Raw genomic sequence first — 21,120 nt, 5'->3', positions numbered from 1 at the left:
ACCACCAATGTGACCATCAATCCAGACCAACAACCACCACAATGACCGTTAACCCAGACCAACAACCACCACAATGACCATCAACCCAGATCAACCAAATTAACCTAGACCAACAGCCACCGTGATAAAAAAGATTAACTTAGATCAACATCGCAACCCATGAACCCAAACTCCAGATCAATCACGACAAACCCACGAACTAAATCAACACAAGATCAAACCCAAAGAAAACCCAAGAACCAAACCCAAAGGAAACCCACGGACCAAACCCACAACCCATGGACCAAACCCAGCTGTCGCTGATTCAGCCTACAAACCCACAGCCCAAAACCACTACCAAGCCCAGAACAAAGAATGGTAGTGAGTTTCGGCAGTTGGTTTAAGTGATTTTGGATCTTGAAAACGATGGCAATGGCGGTGAGAGGTTGAAGGTCAGATTTGATTGTGGTGAGAGGTTAAGTGCTCTGGTCTTCCATCTAGAGAATCATATATAGGAATCATATATAGGAATGGCAGTGAGTTTCTATGTAGTTTTCTTTTTCTTTTTCTTTTAATTCCGAAAAAAAAAAAAAAAAACTGAAAGTTAACAGCAGCAGTTACAGGGTTTAACGGAATCCTGTATTGACAAAAATTGAAAGTTAGATGACTGAATTGACAAAATTAAAAGTTAGAAGACTGAAATAAAAAAAAGTGAAAGTTAGAGGATTAGTTTTGCATTTTTGCCTTTTTAAAACTAAAAAACATGGGAAAACAAAAAGGCCTTTAATATGGGTTTCAGTTAGCTCAACTGATAAAATTTTTTATGGTTGAATAAAAAATTTTGGGTTCAATTTTCGCCTACATAAAAAACTAATTGATGTCTTGGTCCGATAATAAAGACCTATTATCATCCTATTTTAAAATATTGTATATCGTTCCCTTAATCTGCGCATCTCTCTCAAACTTGCTTAGTACAAGTTACACCTTGAAATCTTTAGGAATTTTGGACAAGACAAACAATATTTGAGATCCAGGTTCCAATCTATGAAGAATGAAGTCTTCTTTGTCTGATACCCCCCATCAATGTATGGAATATAGTTAGAATTAAAAACATGTCAATTGATAAGTCAACTATGAGCATAATTTGTGACCTGAACATCCTTACCATCATCATGATTGTTTTTTGGCCTTTAAAGTGAGATCAATAAGCATATTGCAAATATCATAGAGGCCCCGAGTCATCTTTTCTCCTTAGGTGTTACCTTCACAATCACGTTCTGTCACATTAGGATATGAACGAGGTCAGATTCCAATTGATGCAAAACAGAACACATGAAATAGGCTAGTTTTTGTTCTAAATAAACACAACCCTTAAATTCATAAAATACTTTTTGAACCCACAAGGAATATATATATATATATATATATATATATATATATATATATATATATATATATATATATATATATATATTTGGAATCCACAATAGATATGAATAAAATGTCTTTATTGAAAGAAAATTATTCTTTCTTGTTTTAGCCTATTTAATGTGCGGCACAAACTTATTTTCCCGTGTGTGTGTTAAAAATATTTAGTATTCTCAAAAAAAAAAAGCGCGGCACAAACTTATTTCCCAAATAAAGATAATCCTAAATAGATTTTAATGAATACAAACTTTTATTTTTTATTTGATTAGGAAAGTCATAAAAACACCTAATTTAGGACATAAATTCCTATATTTGAAAATTCAGAGAATTAAATAAAACTATAATAAAAAAACCTAATAAACAATAATAATAATAAAAATTCCCCATATTTGATCATACCTCACTAGAAAATGAAGTTTCAGGAGAAGAATCAGAGAAGATGAAAATCTTGAAGAATTTACCTCGTGTTAAAAATAGAATATGAGGAAATTTGTTATCAATTAATGCTTAGACTCTCATTGCTAAAACATATTGTTGTATTGATTGATAAAATATCTCACAAATGGCATGTATCATCTCAAGAGAGCACCGTTATCTATGCTTGATTTGGTCACCCTCAAACTCATGAATCGGCTATAACAATTAATATTTCATGTTATATAATATGTTGAAATACTTACCAAAAAGGTACTATCCCTTAATTTTTATCCATATATGAGATGAAATAGAATGTTTGTGAAATATAATTATTTAAAACATAAATTTGTAAATCAGGATATTTATTTTATGTTCATAGGAATAACACCTCGTCAACGTTGAAGGATCGATCAGATCGCAGGTGTTATATATTGAGAGAGAGAGAGAGAGTATGTATTAGTCTTTGACTACCCAAAATAAATTAGAATCAGATGATTAATTTCCATTTCACTTGAAAGTAAACTTCCTTCTTTTTTTTTTTCACTTGAAAGTACACTATTTCTTGTCATAGATGAACATAAATAATTAACAAGGGTAAAAGCAAGTGCATGTATCATCTGGCACTACTTTGGCGGAGCAACGTCCTGTAGCAGCAGCCCCAAATGTGTTCTGACAATCAGCAACGCATTGTCTACTATCACAGCCTTTTCTTGGAACATTATATACATTCTGACATGTTTTTGCCTCTGCCATCATCATCTCATCTCCTGCACGCAACAAACACACAATTTTTTATCTTTTAAATAACCTTAATTCACATGCATTCAGATTCTTTATATCATTCTTTATTAGTAAGCAAATCAAATAATTCAGTAACTATTGAGTGTGAATTTATCATTGTTCATTAAAAAGAGCCATGCACCAACATATAGTGTGAATTTACAAATGCACTCTGGGAAAAGGAAAAGAAAATTAAGTTCTTTATAGGAACAAAGTCTTGTTTTGATTTGGCAGTAGAGGGGTGATGCATGGGAACAGAGCTTGTGAAATTTAAAATGTAAAAAAAGATAAAAAGATAAAAAAAGATAAATCTAAGGTTGCTTGAAATCAACAATCAGCACAAACTACAAAGTAGTAGAAGAGAGGATAAAAACCTAAGGATTAACACAAAAGTTAATTAATATTAGCACCAAGAAAGATAAGATGATTACCTTTAGCAACCAAGGTTCGATAAATTTTATTTTTTGATAAGTTACACAGACTCCATAGGTTTTGAACCCACACAATAGGCGAAGGTAGCGCAAAAAGATATCTAAATTGTGAAAATTTCTTTGTGCTTAAAGTGACAAGTCAGTGTTTCTATTAGGTGTAAAAAAAAGGTTTCTTTATACAATTTTAACCTTGTGTTTTTCTTTTTGGGGTTCTTTACAAGATCACACAGGCTAGATTAAATTTTCTTATTGCTTCACATAAACCAACTGACCCATTTTTAATGCTGGGACTTCCATGTGATGCAAAAGAAAGTCTTAGGTCATGTACTGTGAGGCATAGTATTAGGGTTTAGGGACAACTACGATTCAAAAATTACAACAGGTGGAAAATGGAAATAAAGGCATAAAGCACCGTTGTCATTGCATTTGGCTTGTTCATTTAATATATGGTGGAGAGAAGGGAAAAAAGAAAACATCTAAAACTGTTTATCTTGTACGGATATGAATAAATCGACTCAAACATAATAGAATTTTTTATTGAGCATTTGAACTCTCCCACATATTATTCGCAAAAAGTGAGAAAAGTAATGAAAAAGCATGCATTGATGTACTACCATATACATACAATCAGCTAGCTTATTTGACAAGTCTTTTATTATAGTTCAAAATTGGTCCTTTATGTCATGAAAACGAAGGGTTCAAGGAGAAGGCTACCACCTTTTTGTAACCCCATTGACCTAATGGCCTCGATTGAATTCACCAAAAAAAAAAAAATTTAAATTCTCCAACTCTTTATGATTGGTAAAGGAAGACATCAATGAAACACAAATAATCAGAGGATGAAAGGTTTACCATTAGTGATGAACAGAACCAGTAGAAGAACGGCAACAATTGAAAGACATTTCATGGTTTCCTATCTAATAATTGGTGAAAGAGAAGAAAAAAAAAATATATATATTTTTTTTTTTTTGGGCTAAGAGAAAGAGAATAATTTTGTGCAAGAAGTAGATTGGTCTTTAACATTTTATAGGCTGAAATTGAGAGGTTTTGTTTTTTGTTGTACTTCAAAAAAAGAAAATTTTAAATACTTGATATCTAGTTGACACGATGCAATATGTCCATATATGACCCGCATTTAGCACTCCTGTTCGGCTGTTATTTCGCCAGAAAAAGGAGATTTAATTAATTGAGAAAAAGAAATTATCGGGAAGTAGTAAAAAATAATAATAATAATTGCTATATTAGTGTCTTCAGTCTTAATTACAATTTACAGCCAAAACATGCGAAGATACAAACCAAATCGTCTGAATTTTTATCTTCGAAGAAGTCAACAGAATCTACCGAGATTATGAAATCAAATGAATTCATTTGATTTCATAATCTCGGTAGATTCTGTTGACTTCTGTGATGCGCTTATAATTAATGTAGATTGATCTTTGAGAAAAATGCTAATGGTATTATGAATTTTATTACTTGAAAATGCTAAAGTTATTACAAATTTTACGACATACATTTTACAAACTAATGTGATAATGGATGTAATCAGTAGATTTTCAAAACATAAAAATAAATGTCATAAGTCATAACCCTTCACAAACTTTTTATATAGATACAATAGAATTTGTTTTGTTTACTCCATTGTTTTAATATTTTTAGGGTTTTGTCAGTAGAATGCTAATATAGAATAATATGAACCCTTACATTATATAACAAAAGTCAAGATTTATAGAACTTGAGTTCTCTAAGAACTTGAGAGAGTGAGCAGTGAGGGAGAGGCAGAGAGCTCAGAGTGACTGAGATTTGAGAGAGTGAGGCGAGGCAGAGAGTGGTAGCCGACATCGACGAGGTGAGGGTTTGAGAGAGTGAGCAATGAGGGAGAGGCAAAGAGCTCAGAGTGATTGAGATTTGAGAAAGGCGAAGGGTTTCAATTCAGGGTTTCTAATTTGTTTCACGTGTTATGCGTATGCCCATAAGCCCAAACGACGCCGTATAGGAAAAAAAAACAGAGAAGTGAGTCCAAACTGTGTCGTTTAAACCGTGAAACAAAAGAACCGTTTGAACCGGTCACAATTCACAGAACCGGGCGGTCAGACCACGGTTCGTACAGGTCCCTGCTTTTTTTGCATGGGACGGTTCTTCACCTTAAACAGACTGTAAATTCAAGGGGTTCGAGGTTTTCTCGGTTGGACCGTACGATTCGGTCCGGGTTTCAAAACTATGTTAGGTGATTAAAGCCCACCAAACACACTCATTCCATGTGTAAGCTTTAGAAAAATGCTTAAGTTGCTAAAAAAAAACATACAAATTGATGTGATAAGAATACTATTGGTGTTATTTCAACAACATAATAAGTGAATATTTTAATTATATTTTTGTGACTAGCGCCACGTCAGTTTGTAACTTTAAATAATAATATTTGCAATATTTCTAGTACCATTTGAAAGGTATATATAGTAAAATTTGTAATATATTCAAGAAAAAGTTTGGCTCCAACTAGCAGTAGAAAGATAATATGTATCTCATCATATGCAAACATATGACTCGATTGATTGATTGGGTTAAGTGAGTCATGTACATTGCACTTGACAATAACAAATGTCATCTTTCTATTAGTATTTAGAGTCAAACTTCATCTATAGGTTTAGCACATGTTGAAAGTATCTCTAAAAAAAAACATAATATATCATACTAGTTGTCCTATAATGACATTTGTAGCTTTTTCTTAATCAACTTTTTGCATTTGAATTTTGTATCTAATTGAGTTGGGATATATTATTTTCTTAAACACATTGTCATTTTGTTAATGTTAAAATGCTAAAATTATTGGGTCAAATAAAATCCAATGAGTATACTCATAGTTGATCTAATCCAATCCATGACGGAGAGTTGTGACCCAGGATTTAAAACTTGGCCCAATTAGATTGGGTTAAACGTGAACCGACTTATAGTCTAGTTTTTAAAACTTAAAGGGGGTATGTGGTACATGCACTTAAAAACTGAAACATATATTTGAAATCATGTGTAGAAATATGTGTGAGTGAAAAAGTGTGTAAAAATAAGTGTAATATTGTTTAAAAATTGAAAACATGTATTTAAGTGGGTGTACCAAACGGGGCCAAAAACACTAGAAAACAAAAAAGCCTTTAACCATTCAAATTGTGATCAAACCAACCAGTTCAGTAGACAAACCACGAGTTGAACAATTTGAACTTTCGCTATTGCCATAAAACATCAAGTGCCTTGGAGGCAAGAATTTCTTTCCCATGAGGAAATTCTAGGCTTACCTCTTCACAAGTTCACATTCAAAAAACTGCATATCGTTCCACTAATCTGTCCCATTGCAGTCAAACTTGCTTGATACAAGTTACACCTTGAAATCTTTAGGAATTGTTGCATAAGTAAATTAATCTTCTAGATCTAAGATCCAATCTATGAAGAGTTCTTAGAGTTCTTTGTATGATACCCCATCAAAGTATGTAATATCATTAGAATTAAGAAGTACATGTCAATTGATAGGCCAGCTATAAGCACAATATGTGACCTGAAAATCGCTACCATCCTCATGATCGCTTTTGGTTTTAGAGTGAGATCAATGAGCATATCGCGAATCTCATATAGTCTATGAGTCATCCTTTCAATAATTGTTTAATTTTGTAATCACCTCTTGTCATACCAGGATGCTGACGAGCTTTGTTACCAATTATTAGTGTAGAATGGAACGTGTGAAACTTGCTAGATCTCATTCTATAGTAACATAACCCTTAAATCCATAAAGGCCTCTTTGAATCCACGACAAATGAATAAAATATCTTTATTGAAAGATAATTGTTTTTTTTTTTTTTTTTTATGTATATTTAAAAGCTCCACACACTTATTCCAAGTACAGATAATCCTAAGCTGATTTTGATAGATACAAACCTTTTAATTTGATTATGAAATTCTTAAAAACATCTAATGAAATAAATTCCCCAATCTGAAAATTCCAAAAATTACATAAAACTATCAAAAACTAATAAACAATAAAAAAAATTCCCCATATTCTATCGTACATCACCAGAAAATGAAGTTTCGGGAGAAGAACTAGAGAAGTATGAAAATATTGAAGAATTCTGCAAACAGTGCTTGGAAAATTCATGTGATTAAATAAGCTAGTCACATGATTTATAAAAAAATATCATGTGATTAAAACAACACAAATTTCATCGTTAATTTCATGTCAATTTAATTACAAGTCCTTTGACAACTTCAATTCATTTCTATTTTAGACCTTTTGTCTGGCCAATCTCCACCGTTAATTTCACCAAAACCACATTGTTTTGAAAAAAAAACATATTAAAATAATTGAAAAGATTTGAGAGAAGTAAACAAAACGACTAAATTGAAAAGTTAAAAGACAATTAAATTGAAAACATATCTAAATTAAATTGAAAACATATCTAAATTTTTTTTAAAAAATACTAAGTATTTTTAACACACACACACACAAGAAGAGGAGAGAAAAATTTTTAAAGTAAAAAACATATCTAAATTGGATAAAATAATATTATGGCTTTGGGGAATTGTCAGTTGAGTCTCGAATTAGTGCGACAATGATAGAGGACAAATAGTTTCAGTCTTATAATTTATGGATATCCATAAATTACACGTTTGATACATAATTACAGGAGAATATAAATCAGTATTAGAAACAATATGATCAATTAAAATGAAAAAATTATTACTATTCATTTATATGGTGACAACATGATAAAATGGTAAAATGCATGTGCATGTGTAGCGCGTGTGATAAGGACTAATAATTTTTATCATAGAATGCGTCTGCATAACGCACATGATGAGACTATTAATTTTTTTTAATTGCTAACAATGAAGGTCAAATTTAAGATTTGATTTACCTTCCTAGCTATGAAAAAAAAAAAGGCATTAACGCAACAAAAACTCATCTTCAAAACTCTTCTATATATACAAATCAATTCTCACCCATTTCCCATCCAAGCAACAAGATTGAATTTCTTTCATCACAAACGCCTACTTCAAGATGGAGTGCAAGGTTTTGGATATCACAATCAACTCAGCGAAGGGCTTGCAAGACGTGAATCTTTTCTTCAAGATGGAGGTGTACGCCGTAGTTTCAATCCAAGACTACAATATTACTAGAGACAACACCTGCATGCAAATTACACCCATCGACAAAGACCGTGGCCGCAACCCCGAATGGAATTCCCCTATGAAATTCTTCGTAAATACCTTTGCATCCCAGCTGAGCCGCCTCACCCTCGTCGTGGAACTCAAAGCAGATAAAAAATTTGGTAACAAAGATATCGGTGAAGTCCAAGTGCCCATTAAAGAACTGCTCGACAGCTTTGTTGAATCAAATAATGAACGAAGTGTGAGTTACAGCATAATAACCCCATCTGGAGAAGCCCAAGGGTTACTATATTTTACGTACAAGTTTTATTAAAAGTTTACCATAGAGAGTGGCGACATGCCTGTCTCTGCAGCCTTAAACTGAAAATGATGTTATTGTGTCGGGAATTGCTAATATATTTGATTTCAAATAAGATTGTTTGGTTTGATTTTTTATTTTTTAAGTTTTGCAATTAATTTCGCTTAGGAAGATTTGATATCATACTAGCTAAACTAAATTGCCCAAGTTAAAATTTCAAGTGAAGTGATCCTTGCTAGAGCACACTCTCATGTATTTGGATCTTATTTCAATAAAGTTTTCTATCATATATCTTCAAGTCCAAAAAAATAAAAAAAAAAAAATTGATGCCATTATATATAGATCAAATTTCAAATCTTTGTTTTCGGGTGGCACTAAAGATATATATATATATCAAGAGACATGCAATACTATGCTGTCTATGCATGCTTGCATCTTTTTCAAGTTGATATACTTACATCAGTATAGGCTTCCATGCATCAATCTAACTATTGAAAAAGGCAAGTTGCTACAATATTGTAGAGAGCATGTGTGTACATCAGTACATGCATATGCCAGCTACTTAAATTGCTCGTTGCCTATGATTTTTTTTTTTTTGTGGGCATGTCTATCATTTCCTAGCCTAAGCTAATATTTAGGACTTAGGGGGTGTATTGTATATAAATAAACCCAAAATATAAGTTTTCCGTAAAAGATAAAGAAACAAAACCTACCCAAGGCATGCTAAACTAATATGTTCATCGCTCGTGGAAGAGGAGGAAACAGTATGAAATAAACAAATTTTGTTGCCCAATTGTGTAGGAGTGTAGTGTATATCAATTCATCCATAAAAAGTTTTCCATATAAGATAAAAGAGACAAAAATGTGGGAAGCTAAAATAACGTACTCAAGGATCAATGTGGAAAGTGTTGGGTTCCAAATAATATTATCAACAATATTAGCAATCCAAAACAACAATCACACACAAGAACACAAAATTTATATGGAAAACCCTCTCTCTTTTAAGGGAAAAGCCACGGGATAAACTCCGAATCAATTCATTATTTATCAAATCAATTACAATAATTTTTGTGTATGTTTCACGGCTAAAGAAAAATTTCTCTTGTTTGAAAAAATATTTTCTTAATCTTAAAAGTTTTCTCAAACATGATATTTATTATGATATTGATGGCTTATATTTACTTTCACAACTAATAGTTTTAAATAATAGTATAAGTGCTTGTGGGTGTGGGGAGTAAGGTCTAGAATTTAAGTCTCCAGGAGGGAGCTTCACACACATATACACTTACATTAGGTTAGAGTAGAATTTCTATCTTGTATAAAAAATAAATAAAAGTTTTAAAAGAAGTTATGCAAATAGATGAAAATACTCCAATAAATGTACTTAATTATTTAAAAATGCTAGATTCTTTTCCAAATGCATATATTGCTTATAAAATATTACTAATAAAATTTATCACAGTTTCATATGCATAAAGAAGTTTTTCAAAATTAAAATTAATAAAATCTTATTTAAGGTCTATCATGTCACAAAAAAGATTAAGTGGATTAGTCATATTATCAATTAAAAAAGAAATGTTAGAGGAAATTAAATACAAAAACTTAATTAGTAATTTGCATCTCAGAAAGCAAGAAAAATAGATTTTCAATAAAAAAAAATCAATAAATTTTATTTAATTAATATTTTAATATAAAAAAGATCTCACTTAAAATTTTTACCTAAGGCCCCCAAAGTTGTTGAGCTAACAAGAAGTAAAGTCAAAGCTTCAATCTCCCCGAGTCTATATTCCCTCAAACATTACAAACCACAACTTTAGTACTCCAAATAAAATTTAGAAAAAAAAAATGAAAGAAAAAAAACAAAGAGAGAGAGTCGGCAATATTTATTTATTTACGGACACTGATAAAGGAGTTTTTGCCCATGAACTCGTAGGTGGCATTTGGTATGGGGTAATGTTTTAGGATTCCTAAGAATGTTTAAAGATTCCTATGTTTGTTTGCAAATTACGCTAGGGAATCAGATATCAGGGGAATCCTTAAACCCCTCTCGGTAGGAATGTGGATTCCTTTTAAAACATGTGGGAATCCAGATTCCCAAGCTTAAAAGAAATTATATTTTTTATAAATTGACAATTTTAACCATTTTTTCTTATCATTTAAGCAATTAAGATAAATTATAAAACAAATTATCAATATCTTCTATCTTGTCTTTATCTTTTTCCGCTAAAACAACATAAACAGGATAAATAACTCTGCTAATAGTTATTTTTGTATTATTCTTGTCATTTTGAAATGTTAGATCACAGTTTTAATGAATGTGTTGCTAATTAATAGTTTATATAATGTTTTTTATCTATCTATTTAGAGTAAAATATTTTTTTATAGGACTAATTAATAGTTTATATATATTTTTTCATGATTTATTTAAAGGAAGATTTTTTTTTTTTTTAAAGGGCTTGGTACTTCACATTCAAATCTAAGGACAAAATGGAAAAAAACAAATAATTCATTTAAGATTCCTAGGAATACACCAAACATTATTATCTCATATTCCTGGGAATCTCCTAATGAAACCAAACATAGGAATAGCTACATTCCTAGGAATGTGATTCCTAGGAATCTGGATGCCAGGAGTAATGTGGATTCTCCGTACCAAACGCCACAGTAGAGGAATGTTCAATCTATCAATAGAAGGAAGATTTATCAATATATAATTTTCAAAAGAAATTCTTACCGTAGTGTGCATTTAAATTGAAAGGATAAATGAAAGAGTTTTTTCTTTTCTTTTCTTTTTTTTGGGTAAAATACTATTTTGGTCGCTATACTTTACCAAAAGTTTGTTTTTTATCCTAAACTTTAAGAAATTCATTTTACGTCCCTAAACTATTGAAAAGTTCATCTTTCATCTCTAAACTATTGAAAATGTTTTATTTATATATGTCCTTACACTTTACTAAGTTTGTTTTTCATCCCTATAAGATTTTTAAAAGTTCTTTTTTTATCCTTATTTATTGTCTCTAAACCATTGAAAAAACTCTTTACAAAGTTTATGAAAAAATAACTTTTTAAAGTTTAGGGATGAAAAACATATTTTTATAAGTTTAGGGACCAAAATAGTGTTTTACCCTTTTTTTTTTGTTCAAAAAGTGAAGAATTAAAGAGAGAGAAAGAAGTGAATTGGATAACTATCCTAATAGAGCAATCTCCACTGTCCATTGACATCTTATCAAATCACCCTGAATCAGTAGTTTTTTTTTTTTTTTGAGGGGGACTCCAAATCAGTTATGCCAAGAGAATGAGTGAAATTAGAAAAAATTAAGATGATTTTGATCTCATCGGGAATTACTTGGAAAGTATAATGTTATTGTAATGATATATAAAGGTGTAACAGTGCAAAGCATGGTCTCACTTTGCCAGGTGCTTATCCATAGGAGTGGCAAAATAGGACACGACCCGCAAACCCGACACAACACGAAATTAGTAGGTTATGGCTTGAGGCTTAATGGGTTCGTGTCATATTCTGGTTGACACAACTAACCCGTTTGATAAACGGGTTGGGTTAGTGTCCATCACATAAAACTCATTTAACTTGTTTGACCCGTTTAATTAAATGACATTTTATCAATATACCCTTCATACCCTAAATATATAAACTTATTAGTTGTTGTGATTTATTTTCTTTGACATATTATGTTTGATTTTTATGATATTGAGAAATATTTTACTTTTAAATGATTATTTATTATACAGTTACTCGTTATTTTTTAATTTTATATTAAAAATATTTATTTGTTTGGTTTTTTTATAATTCATAATAATTTGGTTAATAAACATGTCGAGTTAAGGTTAACTTTTATAATCGAATACTCATGAGTCGATACGACCCGAACCCGACATGGAAGCATGAATTGCCACCCCTACTTATCCGTAGTGTGCGTTTAAATTGAAAAAGGAAGTGAAAGAGTTCTATGTGTTTTTTCTTGGCCCGAAGAAGTAAAGAGTTAAAGAGAGACAAAGAAGTGAATTGGTTTTTGTTGAAGCAATAAGTGCTAACCATAAAAGCTGCATCATGCCATCGTTTCAATTTTTGAGGTTGGACAGAAATATATGATAGGTCTTACTAATAAAAAAAGCATCCCAACAAAGAACGAAGTGAAAAATGAAGAATCTAACAAAATGATTCAGTTTCTTTCTCGGTATAGTACAAGTGTTATATAATCATATCAGAACAAAGGCTAACTGGGTACATAGTTATAAAAAATCATCAATATAGAATGTAGGGCAGGGTGAACTCGGAATCTGAACTCCCTGTATAGAGTACAAGTTGCTATATATTTTATGGACTGTCCAACAAACAATACTAAAAGGGAACAAATAAAGGAATCCCAACACACAAAACACAAAACAAAGCATCACCCTCTGAAGTAAAACCAAAAGCTAAATTTATTTTCTCAAATTCCATGACCTTCCATTGTCATTTAAGCCCTTCCTGGTGGCACAGCAATCATCAAGAACAGCCTCCTCATCGCCCTTTAGGATTGACAATCTGTGAGAAGATTGCACTGGTTTCTATGGATTCATCACTTGTTTCATGCTCACTTTCGATACTCAGGTTTTTACGATGCATTGCCATGGTATCGTTTTTTGGACTTTCATCAGAAGTGCTGCTTTCCTCGCATTGTGAAGAATGGTTTGAATCTTCATTGTTATCCTGCAATTGGAGAGCAAACTCAAGGTTCCACAGCACATCACCCATAGAAGGGCGTTCATATCCAACCTCAGCCAAGCACTTCTCAGCTGTATCTGCAAACTTCTTCAAGCATTCTGGATGGATCTTCCCCTTTATATTAGGATCAATAATATCATCGAGAACTCCTTTCCGTTTGCAATTTAAAGCCCAGTCTGCCAAACTAACCTGTTCCTTTGGAAGGCTAGGATTGAGAGCAGGCCTTGCACACAAGACCTCAAAAAGGACAACCCCGAATGAGTAGACATCAGACTTCTCGGTCAACTGTTGCCTCCTGAAATATTCAGGATCCAAGTAACCAAAGCTACCCTTCACCACTGTAGTAACATGACCATTATTCATATTTGGACCCGTTTTGGAGAGACCAAAATCCGAAACCTTGGCAACCCAATTCTCATCCAAAAGAATGTTTGTTGTTTTGACATCTCTATGGATAATGGTGTACCTTGCACCTGTGTGAAGGTAGTGAAGTCCCCTTGCAGCTCCAATGCAGATCTCCAACCTTTGCTTCCATGAGAGAGGTTGTTTGGTTTTGTAGACATGATCTCTCAGAGTCCCGTGTGCCATGTAGTCATAAACCAAGCACATCTCGTTACCTTCCTCACAGAACCCTATCAAAGAAACCAAATGCTTATGTCTCAGCTTAGAAAGCATCTCAATTTCAGTCTGGAACTCATTAACTCCTTGTTCTGAAGATGGGTTTGACCTCTTGATTGCCACTGTGATCCCTCCATCGATAACTCCCTTGTAAACCTTCCCAAAGCCTCCAACCCCAATCACAACAGACTCATCAAAGTTCTTAGTAACTTTTTTTATCTCGGCCAAGGAGAAGTGGCGGCATAGTCCCTGGGCCAATGCTGAGATGTTGCTGCTAGCATTACTCTTCCCTGATATTGTTGATTTGCTGCCACTGGTATGCGAGTTTCCATAGATTGGTAGCCAGCTAGAAGTTTGTGACTCTGTTCCATAGATTTGTCTCTTTCGTTGGTAGACAACAAAAACAAGTGCAGCCAGAATGCCAAAGGCTGCAGCTCCTCCAACTGCTCCACCGATCACCTTAACTTTACTGGTATCTGATTTCTTGAAAGAGGACTTTTCCACTGCCTCATACTGGAGAAGCATAGGTGAAGGCTTTGGATTGGGGCCTGCCAAGTTTCCAGTCGTGTCACTGAGCTTGAATATCTCTAGTCCGTTGATTATTACATCAAAGTACTCAGGCCGTGTTTCGTCTGTGGGATGCAAAGCCACCCAAAGCTTCTGATCTCCCGAGGCATCTGTGAAATATGTCATGTAATCTTGGTATGTTGGCACTGCCTTCCCCCCACTCCACCCGATCACGTCTGCTGTAGCCTCTGCTGTTTGATTGTTGACAAAGATGGAAAACACCAGCTGATTGGGTTTGCTATAGTAAAAGTCACAGAAATGAAACCTCAGAAGATAGGTAGAATTCGGATCAACCTGGAACACCCATGTGAGATTGAAACCCTCATTGATTGCCTTATTTACACCCATTGATCTTGAGGAGCTGTAAACCTCTACAGGAGCCACATATGCCGGCATGCTTTTATACTGGATTTTAACATTTTGGCTAATTGCATTGGTTGTTCCCAATTGAGCACCATTTAGATAAGGCAAGTCATCATACCAAGTCCGGGTAAGACCAGAGTCATTGGTTGGAGGAATGAACTGTCCAGCAACATTCAGTCTATACATTGTCTGCGAATGGACACCCTTGACATCAATTTGGTCAGAGGTCCCTACCATTTTTGCCGAGTCAAATAAGTCTGGCATTTCAATCACCTCAATGCCATTGACAAAAGCAAAAGAACTAGAAGGCTTAAAGATTACTGTCAAAGTCTTTGAATCCAATGGCGCCAGGGAGTATTCTCTAACAATGTAAGCTTGTGAAAGAGCCTCGCAAGTAATTGAAGCACTGAAATTCTTCAAGAGCGTGAGGCCATTCACGGTCACTGAGAAATAGGAGTCTGCAGGATTGAAGTTGCCATAAGCAGATGGATAAAAATGGAGCCTAAGCCAATAACGCTTGTCGGTTTTCACTTGGAACTTGTATGTTGCCTCGGATGTGAAAATTCTGGCTGTCATGTATGGAATCTCAGAGAGAAGTGAAGGGTCTTGGAATCCGGCTCTAATGGTAATTGAATTGCTTCCATTAAGGTACTTGGAATCTGGTGCCCATTTCCTACCATACATGTCTGTGCCACCATCTGCCAAGCCACAACTCAGGACTAATGAGTCCGACTGAGCACCCCATGCATGAAGGGCATTCAAGAGGAAAGATATAAAAACAAGGAAAAACAAAATTTGCTTGTTGGTGTGCATGGTTTTGAAGAGAGAAAAAGATTGATTGCACGCGCTTGGGCGTACAGGAAAACAATGTAGGCTGATCGAGAAAGGAGAGGAAAAAGTTTTCCTGTACGCCGAAAAACAACACAGCTTCTTGGATTTTCCCTTGTGATATGAATGGCACAAATAGTTTAAACCATCTCTAACCATGGAGGCTCATTCATTTGCAGACTTACCTGGATTTCAGGGACAAAACCAGGCAAGAAGAAAAGGTAAACTTTTATCGTTCTATAGTATTATGGGAACATTCTTTTTGTCATTTGTTATGTTTTCCATTTTAGGGGTTGGTCCAAAGTAACGTGTAATTATTTGAGATTCAGAGGTAGTTCAAAACCAATGATAGAGAGCAAGAATCGTGAATCTACAGGTTGCATTCGTTAGAAACAAAGTTTGAATTCCTATTAGAAGTAAAACAACATGCTATGTTTAGTATTGCTCTCCACAGAATATGGAGATTGGAGGGCTTATGTTTGCATAATAAGTTTGTTAAAAGGGTTTTCAAGGGAGCCACTGAAATAAGGTAGCTGAAGAAACCTCTTTTATGTAGGATTTCGTGGATTTCAAATCCCATATCAATTGTTTCTTAAGTTTTCTTATGATGCACATAATCTGTTAATTTTTCTCAAATGAAATTGTCTTTCATCTTTTCTAAAAGAAATTGTAAGATTGAAATGTGTTGAAAAATATAAAGTTACCAGAAATAAGGTGATAAGTTGAACTATAAAGTACTAACAACATTATTACACGTTATTAATTATTTAATGAATATGATATGCTAATACTAACCTTATAGTTCTCGGTGAAAAAAATATATATTTAATAAATTGTTGAAGAATTTGATAACATCGTTATTTGGTAGAGAAGTCAAATTTGAAGGACAAAAAATGTTTTACAGATGAATCTCAACTCTCAAAGAAATCAAAGCACAAAACCTTCAAAATATTAAAGTCTAACCCTTTACACTTCATTTGGGAGTTCATCAAAGAATGAAATTATTAAATCATAAAACAATGGAAAGTAACAGAATGAAATGAAATGTCTTATAGTTCTCGGTGAACAAAAAATTTTAATAAATTGTTGAAGAATTTGACAACATTGTTATTTGGTAGAGAAGTCATTTGAAGGACAAAAAATGTTTTACAGATGAATCTCAACTCTCAAAGAAATCAAAGCACAAAACCTTCAAAATGTTAAAGTCTAACCCTTTACACTTCATTTGGGAGTTCATCAAGAAATGAAATTACTAAATCATAATACAATGGAAAGTAATAGAATGAAATGAAATGTTTTAAAGTAATGGAAAAGAATGAAATTAAGTAATTTTGTTTGAATTTTTTTAAATAAAATAATGGAAATGAATGTAGGTAAGGTAAGTAACCTTATTTGGGAGTAGCATAAAAAGAAATTAATGAAATCATTTTCTGAGAATATTACTAATAAACCTCTATTTTAAAATAAATCGCCGAATAGATAGGGATCTTTTGGAAGTTTCATCATTAATCTAAATTATATTCCCTTGGATTCCTCCCAATTTTAGGGTGAATGATTGAGCATTTGAGAGATTAGAGAGGAATGTTCATTTTTACTCATTATATTCACTTCCACTTTGACTTCCAAATAAGGGAATGATATTTTTATTTTCTCCATTAAAACACCAAATAGAAGCAATATTCTAAAATTATTCATTTCATTTTATTTCATTTCATCCTCTCAAAGGAGTGTTAAGGGTCAGCCAAAACACCAAGTGAAAGTAAGCTAAAAAACTAAAGCCCAAGACATCCAGGATATAGCATGCTGTGTGAACTCCTAAATCACACCATTAATGCACCAGCAAGGCAAAATAGAACTGTATACCTAACTATCAATGAGCGCTCTTTTACCTAGAGAATTCTTCTTATTAACCTTAGGCCTGGCATAATAAATTAAAAATCCTACAATGGTAATTGTTATAATGAGCTTTTTTTTATAAAAAAAAAAATAAATAAATATACTACACTCACAATGGATGTAATTATTCCCTTCTAAATCTTTTTCCCTAAAGGCAAAACTTTGGTACAATCTTTTAGTTCTTGTATCCTAGGTTCCTCTATTAAATTTATCATAGGGTTTATTGGCCAATGCAGCACAATCATGCGGCTTATTGATTTATTGGCCTATATATACACCTAGTGTACAATTACAACTTTCAAAATCACATGATTGAATTTGATTGGAGAGTTTAAGACAATACAAAAGGAAATATACGTAAGTTTTACTGTTCAATGTATTGAAGCGGAAACATTTGTTATAGAAGTTGGTGATTAAAGACGAAATATGGCACTTACTACATGGTAGGTGATCGTAGTTAGTGAATAATATTGTTGATGTCAATAAATTTATGGTTTCCTAAGGAATAAAAATCATTTTTATCCTATTTTAAGTGTTCCACAATACTACACTAGACATAACCTTACACATATCCATTTTTTATTTTCTTATAAAATTAACCAAAATTTAAAATGGGAAAAAAATTCAAGTACATGGCATATTATGATTGTTTGGAGCATAAATTGGAACACTCAAAGTACAACAAAGGATTTCTATTCTCTCCTAACATTAGTTTTTAAATACTCCAAAAACATTATCATCTCTTATATCCTAAGAATATAATTTTATTTTATTTAGATATTTTAACAAATTCTTAACATTAACTTTAATTATTGTCATTATGCAATTGTAAAACATTTTCATTTTACTATAAGATAAATATAGTTTGTATCAAATAACATTCTATAATATTTTTTTATCACATTATAAGTTAGGGGAAGAATTACTTATATGATTTCTAAAAGCTTTCATACTACGTACTCAAATTGCAAATCAAATTATTAATGATTGTTATGGTTTCTTACTTATAAAATAAAGAATGAAAATCCTCTATCTTATTATTATTATTATTATTATTTGCTTTATATTCCATCAATCATAATTTTTTATGTGTTTGAATTTTTTTTTTCCTATTTAAAGTTTAGTGATTTTATAAGGAAAGAAAAAAAGAATATGTAGCAAGTTGAAATACAAAAAATGAGATAGAAAATTTTTATTATGAAAGAATATCCTTAATCTCAAAACACCCAACCACTCTCGCTACCAATATGGCATGAACAAATATGCGCTGGGCTAAATTCCTTCATTAATGATAGTAATACTTACTGAACTTTCTACATTTCTATGAATCCAAATGATTCTGATTGTTAATATTTTGTTTTTTCATGAGTTCTGCATCACAAGATTCGCAACAAAATGTCCTTAATTTAGCCAAAAGAACAATAGAGCTTTGCTACTTGGAATGTACTTGTACAGTATTCTTGTCTTGTATTTAATAAGGAGACATGATGGTTAGCTGCTGGGCTATTTGTGTCACACAACAGAAATGACATATGGCATAATAACTGTCACCTCAACTTCTATAACGATTCCTCTTTGTATCCCATGAAAATCGGATTGGAATGTACTTAGCACATGAAAATCGGATTCTATAGCAGTTGCTCTTGTTTTAGGATTAAGTTACTGGAATGCAGGTAAACCTCCCAAACAAACAGCACAAATACCCCTAAAAATTGACTACTTACCCCCTAAAATTAACTCAGGCATTGCAGCTAGACAGTTACAAATGAATGGCATGTAAGACACCAAGAGAGGACTCAATGAATGGTGTGACAGAAGCCCCTTTTACCCATCTATTTCGACTTTCACAAGCATTAAAACCCTTTGCAACACATCCTCGGTTGAGCCGGTTGGGCCGGTGACGTCTGTCAATAATCAAATTCTTTTCTTGGATTCAATACTTTTGCGTTCAGGTGACGCACCCCCCCACCCCCATCTTACACCTCAAAAAGCAGACCCCAGGCTGACGGGGGCGGCTCCAGTCGCTGCCGCAGCCACTTGATCAATCATTTGTGCAGCATTGCTCTCATTCTTAGGCAACAAGAAAAGAAAGAAGGGGAAAACAAAGAAAAAGATCGCACTTCATTTAATATATACACATATATTAAAAATGCAGGGCGAGCGACGTTTGGCTAGAATGTCATCTTCATCATCATCACCATCATTGTATGAGTCAGAAGAGGAGCTTCAACACATGCCATTAGCACCTCCACCTTGGAAGAACCGCAGATGCTTGTCGAAACAATTATCTATGTGTGAGACCCCGCGTGACATTGCGTGGGAGAAGAGACGTCGCCAAATTATTAGACAAGAGCGTAAAAAGAATGGCATTAATCAAGATTCTGAGGACCTCACCGATGAGGACTTGAACGAGCTCAAAGGAAGCATAGAGCTCGGGTTCGGATTCAATGAGGAAGATGGTCAGACATTGTGCAACACTTTGCCTGCTCTCGACCTTTATTTTGCAGTGAATCGACAGTTTTCAACAAGTCCTGTCTCAACGCCTGGTGGTTCATCATCTTCACTCGATGTCCGTTCTTCATCTTTTGAGAGCCCGAAGAGTGAATCTGACGCATGGAAGATCTGCAATCCAGGTAAAGTTTCTACATTCAAACCAATACTAAATAATGATTTTAAGAAAAATTTCCATATCAATACAAACATATTAGTGTACCAAGTTTTTGGTAATATTTTTATTTTTTCATGACTTGCAGGGGATGATCCTCAACAAGTTAAGACCAAGTTGAGGCATTGGGCTCAAGCCGTTGCTTGTTCTGTGATGCAGTCTTTTTGAAGAGTTGGATGGCCTTGTACAGACAAAGAATACTACACTGAGACAGAAAGGAAAACACACACATAAAAGGGCAGAGAGGGAAGTTGCTTAAACTTAATTGGGGTTTTCTTTAACTGTATGACTGCTTCTACTACTGCCAACAAAAAGATGGTGCAGCTTAATTCCGGGGACTGCAATTATAGGGGCCAAAGAAGTCCATTGGCATTGATCTGATCAGCCCACTTTGCTTAGAAGATTATGATTTTACCCACTTCTTTTTTCTTCTTTTTTTTCCTTCTCTTTTTACTCTTTTCAAAGTTTCTTTTGGCACATATATATATAAATTTATATATATATGTATATTTGTGTAAACAATCTTGTGTCATATAGACTTGGCTTGGTATTGGAAATACACCAGCTGAAGTCATGTAATTTTGATTGCAATGTTTACATAAAATGAATAGATGAATTTGAATTTCCAGCCTCTTGCTTAGAATATGCTAAGATTGTGACTTATTGAAAAGTTCATTACTTCACTTGGGTTCTCCTCCTTTAAAGTAATTACAGAGAATTAATTCTTCCCATATAGCAATTCAATACGGTCAAGCTGGCTTGTCCTTGAGTCAGACAATTCTTTCCTTAAATCCCCAAGTGCTATGCATCATTCTTTTTTATTTAGTTAGAAAGTAATAGTTTGTCAAATTCCATGTTCCTGATATAGATTCAATTCTTTATAAATATCAAGTTGATGGAGAAATTGTGTACTAGTAGTATGTTTCTGGTGAAGAATTTACAATTAAAAAGAAACATATTGTAATTGGCAGGGAAA

At 33.2% G+C, this 21,120-nt stretch overlaps 3 protein-coding genes across 3 annotated transcripts; 2 read left to right on the top strand and 1 right to left on the bottom strand.

Moving 5' to 3' along the window:
* Positions 1-8,073: 8,073 nt before the first annotated feature.
* Positions 8,074-8,496, top strand: LOC142628599 (protein SRC2 homolog). The gene has a single exon (XM_075802664.1). It carries the CDS (start codon positions 8,074-8,076, stop codon positions 8,494-8,496), a length of 423 nt encoding a protein of 140 aa, XP_075658779.1.
* Positions 8,497-13,003: 4,507 nt separating this feature from the next.
* LOC142629743 (receptor-like protein kinase ANXUR2) lies at positions 13,004-15,568 on the bottom strand. Its single transcript, XM_075803781.1, has one exon. It carries the CDS (start codon positions 15,566-15,568, stop codon positions 13,004-13,006), a length of 2,565 nt encoding a protein of 854 aa, XP_075659896.1.
* Positions 15,569-19,519: 3,951 nt separating this feature from the next.
* On the top strand, positions 19,520-20,415 carry LOC142626707 (uncharacterized). Its single transcript, XM_075800418.1, has 2 exons — positions 19,520-20,112; positions 20,233-20,415. Exons 1-2 carry the CDS (start codon positions 19,629-19,631, stop codon positions 20,310-20,312), a joined length of 564 nt encoding a protein of 187 aa, XP_075656533.1. The 5' UTR covers positions 19,520-19,628; the 3' UTR covers positions 20,313-20,415.
* Positions 20,416-21,120: the final 705 nt, after the last annotated feature.

Source organism: Castanea sativa, chromosome 3 (assembly GCF_040712315.1).
Source record: "Castanea sativa cultivar Marrone di Chiusa Pesio chromosome 3, ASM4071231v1".
Taxonomy (NCBI): domain Eukaryota; kingdom Viridiplantae; phylum Streptophyta; class Magnoliopsida; order Fagales; family Fagaceae; genus Castanea; species Castanea sativa.
Note: the sequence above shows the minus strand (reverse complement) of the source record. Positions and strands in the feature narration are given on the sequence as shown.